At 38.8% G+C, this 12,661-nt stretch overlaps 2 protein-coding genes across 3 annotated transcripts in view; one reads left to right on the forward strand and one right to left on the reverse strand.

The window, feature by feature from the left end:
- The window catches only part of LOC306822231 (uncharacterized protein), a 237,273-nt gene that overhangs the window by 88,283 nt on the left and 136,329 nt on the right, over nucleotides 1-12,661 (forward strand). The window lies entirely within an intron of this gene.
- The window catches only part of LOC306822218 (A-type voltage-gated potassium channel KCND3-like), a 71,370-nt gene that overhangs the window by 3,966 nt on the left and 54,743 nt on the right, over nucleotides 1-12,661 (reverse strand). For both annotated transcript variants that reach the window (XM_079341082.1, XM_079341081.1), the window contains exons 3-5: nucleotides 10,997-11,159; nucleotides 3,889-3,990; nucleotides 638-730 (exon numbers count right to left, since the gene is read on the reverse strand). In XM_079341082.1, coding sequence (XP_079197208.1) covers nucleotides 638-730; nucleotides 3,889-3,990; nucleotides 10,997-11,159 — 358 coding nt within the window. The remainder of the gene's footprint in view (nucleotides 1-637; nucleotides 731-3,888; nucleotides 3,991-10,996; nucleotides 11,160-12,661) is intronic.

Below are 12,661 nucleotides of genomic sequence, written 5' to 3' on the forward strand. Positions count from 1 at the left end.
AAAGACAGAAACATTGATGTCAAAGGGACGGTCAAACATGTTTACACAAACAATGTGTGCGTGTGCATGTATTTAATGATTGAAGATGTCATACATGTGTGTTTCCGTTTCAGAATAGATAAAGGGTTCAAGTAGAAAAGAATTAGCGTTCCTGGATTCAACAAAGTGTTGATGCTCTTTGAAGGAAAACTCGAATGCATTCTCTTTAAACAATACAATGCCTTGATATTGTCAGAACATGCTCATGTTCCACTCTCAAAGAAAGACCTTTATGCATATTAATGTCAAGGCTTCCTGACAAAGTCATTTTTATTGTTTAAAGTAGAGTGCCTTGGAGGTTTTCTTGTGAATAATGATCAATATTTAGTTTATGTAAAACACACAGATATACAGACAGGAAATGTACGCAATAAAAGAGAGAATTAGGCATAACAATAAGATTCTTGCAGACTGTAATTAGTGTTTATCCTCTACAAACAGATTATATTTGAGTTGCCAGCACCTTCAGCCCTGAAGTACATAATGTCTGTGCTGGCACAGAATGTAATTATTATGAGATGACTTTTAATTGACAATACAAACACATTCAGTTCTTCCTCACAAGTTTTTAAAAGTTAAGAGTTTTGAAAGGTCTCACTGTGGTTTGCTCCAGACAGTGCAGTAGGTGGTGGTGTTGGATCTCAATCAGAGAGGGCGACTTTGCCTGCTTCTGCTCGTCCTCTTCTTTATCCTTTGTTACACACACACACACACACACACACACACACACACACACACACACACACACACACATTCATGCATGTTAGCAAATACCTGATGACAAATCCTTGTCGCTCATTAAAGTCTGTCACTGCGACCTCTGTATCCTGACTCTGAAATGACACATGTACATTTCATGTTGCATGACGTCTTTGTTCTGCTTTTTGTTAAACTTATCTTCTTTTATGATGACCGTTTGCTTTGAAAGAACAACTTTATAGTAATTTTGTTTCACAGTGGACAATATTTCAGCTTGCTGTGAATGGAACCTTCAGCTTTGGCAAGGAAGGAATTTCTTCATAATTCATTTTCCCTGTTGCTCTTATTTCTGGTATTAATTCTCTTACTGCCTTTGTTTGTTTCCTCGTGTGATCAGGCTTCAAAATAAATATTTTCACTTTATTCAACTAATAGAAAAAAAGACACTTTAAGCTGTGTAGTTACCAGCTCTGTTATTTATTATCTACGTTTGAGTGTTATATGAAGCTCCAGGCAGCAGAATGGTTTTTGACGCATGAAGCGTCAAAAAGAGGAAAAACAGAGGCAGAAACTTATGGAGCCATTTTTTTTGTTCAGGGTTTTTCTCCAAGCGGGACTTAGTTTCAAAGCTCAGGCTCCAATATAGCTAAGTCTCCAAGTAGTCACAAATGCCAAAAAACATGAAAACCGAAAACAAATGAATTCCCTCCGCAAAGTGCACATTGTTACACACAGGATTTGGGTGGGTGGCGATCCAGCCCAAGGACTCTCATTCAGATTCCAGACATAGGAACAATACAGCGACGTGAGCACGACAACAGCACGCCTCCTGATGTCTCAATGTGAGGATGTACCCGGAAAGAAGGAGAGGTCCTATCAGAGACTTTGTTTAGAAGGAGACTGAGATTTAAAGGATCATGCTTCTGTTGATCAAAGAATCAAGCTGGTGTTGAAGCAGTTGAGATGAGTAGTATTTCTAGTGGGGTTTATGTGATTTTGTAAATACCAATTTTCTGAAGTAAATACTATGAACAAATAACAAGCTGGGACTTTTTCTCGCTGACTAATTGAATGAAATACCTGATAAACACTTCAAATAGCACATGTCTTAAGGGTTTGCAGAAAACCATCGCTGGCCACGTCTATAACACACCCACCATCTCTGCTTGTTTTGGTTTAAATAAAGGAGAAATTTCTTTTACTAAGCCCTTTTAAAGGAAAAGAAACTGAAGAAAAGAAAAGAAAGCATATGACATCTACAGGGAATATACAGTAGTAGAGTCTCCTACTACAACTGGAAAGGATCATCAATAGATAGCATGTGCCCTAAGTTATAAACAAAAAGTACAAAAAAAAAAAAAACATTTCAGGGAAAACTGGAAAACAGCAGCAGAGCAGAACTTGTGATCTAACCGCAAGCCGTGGGAGAAGCAGTCATTTAGTCATTTCTCCTCACTCTGCGTAACCTCAGACTCATACAGCAGCACTGACACAACTGTAATTTGATGCGTCAGGACTCTGGCAGCCTCATCACACACACGCAGAGGGATCAGGGCTGCTGAGCGCTCGCAGATGGCATTTGTATGATAATTCTGACCACTTCCAGACACCCATGAGCCTCCACACTGGACTCAATTAGATCTAAATGGATTTGAGTAACAATTTGCCAGGAGGGGAGATGCACCGAATAGTAAGGATGTAGGCAGTTCGTTCAGACATCACTAAACACATTTTCCCATGGTGGTGACATATTGAATAAATCCCTGGAGGATAGAAATAAAGGACTAGTAACAAATGGAGCAGAATTGTGGCGGTAGATGCACACTTTAATTGTGTTTGCTCATTTGCTGAGAGTTAGATGAGAGGATCAATACCTCATCTCTGTATATCAAATACACAGCTTGAGCCAGGAGCTAATTAGCTTAGCTTGGCATAAAAAAACCCTGGAAACTGAGGCAAAGCTTAGCCTGTTAGCCCGTCTCTGTTAATCTCTAGGGTCTAGCTCTGACAGATGAGGCCAATAGCATTATGCAATGTAAAAACCCTCTACGATCATTTTAGCCAGTAGATACTGTAGTTTTTTGGCATTTATAGGGTTCATACTTTAACACACTCCTCTGCTGGCATTTATCCAGCAGGACTCCAACTCAAACAACTCAAAAAGTCATTGACATGAAATTATTTTGAAAGGTTTTATGTTTTTCATTCACTCGCACGGCTGTGGCGGCATGACAAATATCAATGTGACGCCATGACACAGAGAGTTGCTGTGACTCAAACCTCTGCTGTCCAATCTGCCCCAAACTTTACATGAGTTGATAAAAGTCTGGTTCTGATGGCATCTACTGTAAATCCAAATATTCAGACATGATCTGCTGGTACAGTAAGAGCAGGTAAGCCTTGTGTCAAGCTAACGTCCAACACTGTCGGTTTTGTTTACCACTTGTCTTCCTGCTCAGATGCCACAGAAAGATTAATTCTCGGACATGTAAAGTATGGAGACGATAGACAAGCAAGAGCACAGTTGTTTATAATAAATATACAGGAGGAAAGAGAGAAACATTGTGTACTTTTCGGACCAGGAGTCAGGTTGTTTGTGTGGGATGTCCTCTACAGTCTCATCGTTCACTGGAGCAGTTGTTTAGTTGGCGCTGAAGTGTTTGCTTTTATGCACTTAACATGTAATTATCACCACCACACAGCGAAAGTGAAGAAAGCCTCTGTTGTCTGACTTTGCCAGTTTTGCAGAGAGGGATTATTGTCATAACTCCTCTGCTATCACCCCTGAACTGTAAACCCACAAGACTGTAATGAATCCAACTTCTGCTGCACTTTCACAGCCTCCAAATGACTTCCAAATTGTCCTTTGCTTAATTATGCTGTAATTGTTTGTCATTGTGTTTGTGTGTGTGTGTCTATGTGTGTGCATAAAGGGTGTGAAGTTGATGATTCCAAACTATTGAGCTGCAGTGAGCTGAAATAATTAATAGTAGAGTGTTTGACAGGAAACAATATGATTAATCTCTTACTGAAATGCAATCTGCTGGCATTTTTAATGAACACATTTCGAAACGCCTTTCCAGTAATCATCTCGCCCACTTTGCTGTCAATGAGTTTCAGTGTTCAGGGGGGGTCAGAGGTCTTTCTTACCGTCAGCTCCAGCAGCTCGTTGAGCAGTCCGTTGCGTTTGTTATGGATGAAGGCGTTGGCGCTGCCGGACTTGGATATTCTAATCCTGGCTAGTCTGGCTTTCTGGATGTGGGAGGAAAGAGAGGTCAGAACGTCAGACAGGGTGGGCGGGAGGTCACTGAAGATGACTAATACCGTCTTTAATGGCGAGTATCCGCCAACTCATCCCTAAAACTCTGTAGTAACTATGGCTGCTACTGCTGCACTACTTTTGACCACACAATTAATCTTTCATTCTGTATGAAAACAGAAAAGCTTCTGAAGCTGTCTGAAATGTGCCAACCACTGAAATGTAAATCATGGCCAAAAGTATGTGGACGCCAGAACATGAGACTCATATGTCTTCCAAAAGAGGACTTATTTTCTGCTGCTGTGACAGCCTCCAGTCTTGGTAAGTCTTAAGGGGATTCATGTTCTGGCTGCAAGGATTGAATACCATTTAGACACAAGCTCGATGTTGCATTTGTGCACTGCACATGACCCTCAAGACAATAGATGTGACTTCATTCAGGTCTCGACTCTTTCTGCACAAAAATGAGATGATTAATATTTTATAGAAAGGTTTGTTAATCAGGAGTGATTTTACACGTCGTGTTAAATAGGCTTTTTCCAAAACTGTTTTTCTTGGAAGTTTGAAGCAAATTGTGTGGACTATTCTTAATATCTTACATGTATAGAGTTTAATAATTTGACCACCATCATTTAATTTGACATATATAAATATGAATAAATAGTTATCAGCTGGGTGGTTGATATTTTTTTGTAAAAAGCCAAACCACATCAAACTTGACTTCATGACATCAAAAAAAGAACCGACCCATACCAATAATACTTAGAGTGATGCAACATTAAACTAGCGGGGGCAAGAACTTGGTACCAGTGGAAAGGAAAGAGTAATAAAGATAAAGATCTTCAAAGACTGGTTCTTGAAAAGTAGAGTCCACATACTTTTGGCTTTTTGTACTGATTTAGAATGAATGATCCTCCAAAAACAGCACATAAACAATGGTTTCCTGGGACTTCTCATTTCTAATATATCAAATGGGTTTATTTTAGGTTCAGGTTCAGATTACTTTATCTGTACCCGTAGGTATATTTGGTTGCAGGGAGAATCACCTAATACAACATAGCCAATACATAAAACATAAAGAGCTCTTTAGTAAGAAACAGAACAGAGGATAGAATCAGAAATCAATGAGTGAGAGCGAGGATTGGAAAGGAGCTTCGGGTTGGATCTGAGCCTGGTTGCCCTCCCGGATGACCAAACAGCCTCCGTACAAGGGGCAGATGCACTGCTTCACCAGCGCCTCCTCTTGTTGAACCTTTTATATGTAAAAACATTTCTTTCGTTCTGTTTGGCTTCCAATGAGACTATGTTGTCCTAAATTTAAAAGGTTTTGCTGACTCCGGTAAGACTATATGACTACTTTGAGGAGGCTAATAAGCAAACAAGCAAAGAATTGAGTAACCCTGTTAAAAGAATAAGCAGAGGCGCTGCTTGTCAACAGGCAAGGCAGACAACTGCTTGGGGCCCCAGGCCAGTAGGGGGCCCCCCAACAGCTGACAAACTTTAAACCACAGCGTTGCCTCAAAATATAATCCACTTTTCTAAAAACGTTCACACTTTGATTCTTCAATCTGTCTATGAAGAGGTGTTGCAATGAGGAAAAAAACGTTTTCAATAGATGGATGTGATAACAGAAAGGAGCGAGGGAGAGACAGATCGGAAATGAGAGAGAAATTGTTTTGGGAATTTCTTCAAATGAAAAGGATATAAGATAACTCTATACCCTATACAGCTGCCTTAAGTGCTCCTGGACTCGTAAGCTGAGAGATTTTTTTAACCTTGTCCTCCTGCTCTCCCTCCCTGATAAACACATTTGAGAAACAGCAGAGAGGCAGAGCAATATCTACTTCCCAGACGTGACTTTAAAGTAATGGAATTAGTTTTGATTCTTCTGAAATTGTCCGTCAGACGGCAGAAACCTGTGAAGGTGTGAGGAATGCTGAACGCTGAGATGTCATAGCAATGGTTGTGTGTGTGTGTGTGTATGTGCACAGTTTGTGAAAGGAGGAAAAAAAGGGGGGGGGGGGGGGGTGTGCATTGATTGCTCCTTTGTGCGTAACTTCACTTAAAAAGTGAATGAATTTGAAAGAGGAAGCGCTGTCGAGCACAGGCTGCTTTTCTTATTGATCAAAAGCTCGACTTGACAGAAGAAAAGAAAAAATATGAAAAAATAACTCGCTCTGATCCTTCTTTGAGTGCAAGAGCGCTGCAATTGGTTGCACTGATGTGTTGATGAGTAATTTATTGCCTGTGATGGTCCACTGAGCCCAAATTGTTTGTCGTAGGAAGCTTTCCTCCAAACTGATGAAATCCTGAGGCCAGAGGCGTCAATCAAGTCTGGTCATAAAGACATACATTTTAAAGTCTAACAGAGGTCAAGTCCAGGTTCATTTCATCATCAATTCAAGTTAAGTCAGGTCAAGACTGCTTTATTTTTTCCTGCTTTTGTAGAGTGCCTCATGCAAATGTAAGGTTTTTGTGTGAAGAATCTCATCCATTCTCGGATTATATCAAAACCTGAAATGTAATAACTAGCCAAAATGTTATAAAAAAAAAAGTAACAAAAACCAAAATGTGATAAATGGTCGATAATTTAACAAAATGCTGAGCCCAAAACGTGGTAACTTTTTGCCCACAATGTAACAACTTTTTAAATTTTGGGTCAGTTATTACATTATGGGGCAAGCAAAGTATTTTTCTCCTAAGATAAAGATAATGAACCGACATAAATTCAGACAGGAGCCCATCGATAATGCCTGTGTATGGGGCCCATTATTTGGGAACATGGGAGACATTTAATTGCAATATCTCCACCGAAAGGTGTATTTTGTTTGACAGCTGCTAACTCTGCCATTGTAAACAGAAGGCATGAAAAAGAGTGTTTTGGTTCCAATCATCGTAACAAAAACAATCTAAATCTGTTCTCTCAAGCCTGTATGCTGCAACATAGCCACCCAGAGACAGAGAGTCAGACTGCAGCTTTTAACAGAGAGAAAGCATGAAATGCTCACCGATAAGCCAAGTGAGCCCTGAAACTACTGCACACAGACCACAATTTCCTCGTCCTTTTCTTTGATTTTTTTTTACCCTTGTTCACCTCCATTTGCCTATTTGCTCTGACAGTTTCCTTTTTATTCTCTTTCCTCTTCCCCTTCTCAGCCGAACTTCTCCTTTTCTTCCATCCTTGCTCCTTTCATCTTGTTTTGCCCTCACGTCTCCCGTCTTGGGTTCTTTCTTTCTTTGACAACCTGCCATCTCTCAGTGTGGCTGCACTTGACTTTGCCGTCCTTATTACTGGTGCGACCTCGGCCCATTTACAGCCTTGTCACCCTGACGGTGCCTACGCTTCACCTCTGAGTTGTGCAGGGATAAAAAAGAAATCTGACTGCTTCTTCTGAGGAAGTTTTCCTTTTGACCTAACAGGAAACGAGTCACATTAGTATCAGGGCTGGTTTCTATGATAGTTCAGCTCTCTGTGGGTGACTGAACATGAAGAGTAGACACTTAAATCTACACTGAGGCCCACACACACACTACTGTAGTTGGCAGGGAATGACTATCATTAAATCCAATTTAGATTCTCTACTTTCTATTTTCTGACTGCGGAGCTACAACGGGTACATGAGAGGACCTTTTTGTAAAGTCAAATCCCCAGCTGACTGCATAATTGTAATGGGAGCCTGGAGCAGCCTGTTGTTAGAGAAGAATCAAGACGAATGAGAGCTAAAGAGGAAAAGGAAGGGAAGGCGATGGGAGAAAAAGTAATAGAAGGAGGAAGAACAGAATAGACGAGTAAATTCAAACACCGCTCGTCATTCCTGTTTTCTTCTTTCTCTTTCTCTCCCTTTTCTCAAACTCATGATACCATAGTGTAAAGCTAAGAGCACATATGGCTATTTCTGTGCATTGGTCTCTCACAGGAGCACAGTAAATGTCAGGATAATACTGTAACCTTTTAAAGGTGTGGGCATTTAGTGGATAAAAGCACGAACAGGAAACTACTCAGAGCAGTCCATTATAATGTACTGTACTGTAGAACACGTCTTAAGTTAATTCTCAGAAAAAAAGAAAGATTGAATATAACCCAAGCAACAAGCCACGTTTTGTGGCTTTCAGTCAGTTGAATTTTCATTATTTTATGTTTTATATTCCAATATTTCCAACCATATCGTTTGACAAAAAAAAAAAACCTAAATATATATAGAATAATATTGAACTTTTGATTGTTTGTGAAGTGAGATGATATTTTCTAGAGTAATAATTTAATGAAGTTATGGAGTCTTTCTTTTCTTGAACAAACATGAACATTAGTTTGGCCATACCATCTTAAGATTTCAAGTAAACTATTCCTCTTCTGCCTTCATTGGATAGGTCAGTGGATAGAGTATGAAACCATTAAGACAGAGTGGGAATTACATGCAGAAAGGAGCCACATGTTGGACTTAATCCCAGCACCCAGTATTCTACAGTTTCTCTTCTAAATATTATCATGCACTGGAGAAACTAGAGGAGATGCTAACTTTAAGGTAACATTGTAAGAGGAAGATTTACTGCTGCACCAGAGTGTAAAATTCAGTATGAGGGAAATAAATCATAAAACGTGTCAAAGTGAGATTTAGAAGTTCTGAATGAGGTAGTTGCGGTTTTTTGCTCCCTGCATTATTGAATGTCAGAGCGTCTTTGTGACAGCTTTAGCCAGCCAGTAATTAAATCATGTCTTAGTCTCATAGTAACAGTTTTATAGAGGCTGAGTCACAGAAATCTACAGTCTCCGGATATGTTGTCAAAATAACATGACTGCTCTACGGCTTGTGCCATTTTAAAATGAGAAATGATGCTGTCAGGTTATAATCACTGTAATAGAAAAAATGTAAATACAAAATAAAATATATCATAATAATGACGTACTTTAAGTATCTGATGGAACTTTTCAATGGTAATGACTTTGATGTAACCCTATAAGTCACCACTTATATGTAGGCTAGGGGCGCATTGCCTAGCAGTTAGCCGACACCTGTACAGAGGCTAATGACCTCATCACAGTCGCTGTGGGTTCGAATCTGACCTCGGCCCTTTGCTGCATGTGATTCCCCCATTCTCTCCTCCTAACATTTCCTGTCTCTCTAGATAAGGCAAAAATGTGGTAAATATCAAATATGCAATTTCAAAATATTTTCCTGTTAGAAATAAATCTTTTCTGAGATGCTTTACTTAAACTGTGTTTGAAGTGTCTTTGCTGGTTCTTCTTTCTGCACTATCAAGATCAACTGCTTTAAATGGCTGTTGCTAAGCAACAATTACACTGATGATACTACTGTCATTGGACTCATGAACTTAAACGATGAATCACACTACAGATCAGAGGTACAAGGTGGAGTGAAGCAAACAATCTAATCCTGAACTCCTCCAAAACCCAGGCGCTGGTCATTGATTTTAGACGAGAGAAGATATCCCATCCTTCCATTATCATAAACAACACTGAAGTCTCTTCTTCTTAAGGAAATGAACGGGCAAATCCTGCATTACAGCGGTGTTATTGAAAGCATCCTCTCCAGCTTGCTGACAGTCTGGTTTGGTAATCTCACAGCGCAGGAAAAGAATTCCTTAAAACAAAGCAAAGTTGTTTGCCTTGCAACTAGGACAATTGGTGTCAGCCTGCCAGCTCTCCCCATGTGCTGTTTTCCTCCTGAACAATCTCATAATTTGTTTTCTATTGTCATTGTGTCTTTGCCCACTCACACTGTTTACCTCTTGCACATATTTTCTAATGTGTTTTTATACTGCAAAAGGCAATAAACTGAAATAATTGACAAAAAGCTATACAAATATCAGTATTCAATTTTTAATGATGAAGGTAATAAATACAAAATTTGGATTGACCCTTACACACTTCAGAAGCTCAAAATCTGTGGTATCATGAACTTAAAATTTCTTTGCTTCTTTTCCTTTGTGTGCAGAACTTCAATTAGATGTTGGAGAAGCTGCTGAGTAAGTACCATCAGGATAATATACAGTAGAGTTCACTCAATGACATAATCAGATATCTCTCCACCCTTTTCAACTACAATTACTTCAAATATTGCCTACAGCTCACACCTCAACTTTTTTTTAGGATGGGTTTGAAATGACACCTTTTCACTCTTCAATTAGGTTTCAGCAGCTGCTTGCAAACTATCTTATATGTGGCTCTCTTATTGTAATCCACCAATAGGTCAAGCCTACTGGGTGGATGACATCCAGCCATCACTAGGATTTCAAGTGTGTGTGTCGTTGTGTAAGTAAGTCAGAGATAGGGAGTGTGTGTGTGTCAAGGAGGAAGGAATCATTTCACTCTGGAGGGCAGCAATTTCCTGTGTGTGCGTGTGTGTGCATGTGTGTGCATGTGTGTGTGCATGTGTGTGCGTGTGTGTGTGTGTGTGTGTGTGTGTGTGTGTGTGTGGGGGGGGGGGGGTGTGTGTGAGAGGGGGACAGTGTGTGTGTAGTGATAATGTGTAATGATGTTGGTTGAAGGACAGTGATATGTAATGCAGTCAAAGAATCCTTTAATGCAGCCCAATCACCTTTTGTTAAGTTTGAGAAATGTGTCCTTTAAATAAAATAATAAAGGAGTCTATAATCTAATTCCCCTTCACTCGATATTAACCTAAAATCCTGAAGTACTGTGGCCTTCAAAATAAATGTGAATTAAAAATAATTAGTAATGTTAACTTATCATTAGGGCTGCCAAAGATTACTTTTTTAAAATGACATTAATCACTTGTTTTCAATAGATGAGTGCAATCAATTGCATTTCTCGTTTTTGTTAAAAATATTAAGTTAGTCTGTTTTTAAATATAAGATTTTTTGTACTGTCCTAAAGGAGCCCGTTATGGACTTAATGAAATGATGAAAAGATTTTAAACTTACAAAAAGTATTAAAAATGAGTCAAAAGGATAAGTTAGCATAAAGTTGGCCAGATATAGTTAAGATTAAGATTTTGTGAGAATGTTGAGGACTTCCACCTTCTGTGCACGACGTTTGTCTGCTCTCTGGTTCTGATGGTAGATGCGACTGAAGTTGGAGACGATAACAGGGACAGGTAGAGCAATCACCAGCACACCGCTCAGCGAGCAGATAGAGCCGAAGATCTTCCCAGCTATCGTCTTTGGCACCATGTCTCCATACCTACAGAAGGATGCAAAGAAGAGGGGGTTAAAAAAGTGGAGAGAAAAAGATATATGTTTATGGGCACACAACAAATGTTTTCATCCATCTGTTAATGCCAAGTTTCAATTTGTGCTTCAAAAAAAATCTCAAGGGGGAAATAGATGGAATGTAACATTGCAAAATAGTCTTTTCAAATTGATGAGTCAGAAAAGATGGCATAGAAAAGTGAGGACACTTTTTTTCAGTGGACCATGTTGGACTTTCTTCTGCAGACAAAGCTGAGCGCTAAAAAAGGGAATAAATATAACTACAAGCTGATAATGCTCTTCTGCATTTGAACCAGCAAAGCTACCAGTGTTTCGTATTAGTTTCATTAATTTTTTAATTCCCTTCATTTGTGTAAATCAGATGCAAACTTTGGTTTTGAAGGTATTTAAAAAGAAAAAAAAGATCAAAATACAGTGGTTTAATGAAATCAAACTCCAGCAACTCTTAGAAGTATTATTTATTTATTTAACTCTTGATGACTCTTATACTAAACAAACTGAATTTAACCATGCAGGAATAAAAATGACTTCCTCCGTCAGTGGGGAGGGAACAACATTACACATTTGATTCATTGACTGATACGCTCAGAGTTCTGCAGCCACCGATTTTTTCTAAGCACAATTGAGAGTGGAAACCAGCATTGAGAACAATCCTAACATCATCTTTGTTGAACATAACCGGCAAAGACATGTCAATAAGCTTTTATTTGGACTAATTCTTCCGACAGCTGGTATTATCCATTTAATGTTCCGTCTAAAACTGTAACTCTTAAACTGATTATTCCTCCACTATCTCTATGTGGTGTTGAGTAGGTGGTTTAAATTGGGTTTAAATGAAATTTGTATTTTTTGCTAACAGAACTTCTGCATTTGTTAAGAAAACTGAGATTGAAACAAACCAAACCATTTAGGCTGTAACACTGAACAAACCCAAAGACATAATACTCTGCAGGGTTGAGTAAGACAGTCAGAAAATAATTCTCTTGTCTTAATAATTAAAGATAGCTTTAACAATCCTGCATCTAGATTGAGTATAAATCGGTGCAGTCAGCTTTAACGCCTTAATGGAAATGTGATCAATTAATAATGTGCTTTTTAGTCCCTTTTGGCCCATTTTAGTTAAGCTGCCATAGTATCTTCCAGAAGCTGCAGTGAATGTTTTTTTTTTCAACGATAAAAAACTCTGTCCGGTCCAGTTGGAAAGTCAAAGTTAATACGCACATTGAGTTTGAGCTTCCTGCTATAAGGTACAGCTAATCAGACTGAAGTTAATCAGCAACCACATTTTGAAAGTGCTTATTATTATTAAAATAATAGTCAAGATCAAAAAGAACATGTCTTTGCAGTCATTTATGCCATATCAAGCCATCATGCCATATCAAGACATAGATGATAACTGCTTCACATTATGTGGACTTAAAATCTGTTTTCAAAGAAGAAATACAATCATTTTAAATATGATTAAAAATGCAA

Source organism: Symphodus melops (genome assembly GCF_947650265.1).
Source record: "Symphodus melops genome assembly, chromosome: 4".
In the NCBI taxonomy this organism is placed as follows: Eukaryota; Metazoa; Chordata; class Actinopteri; order Labriformes; family Labridae; genus Symphodus; species Symphodus melops.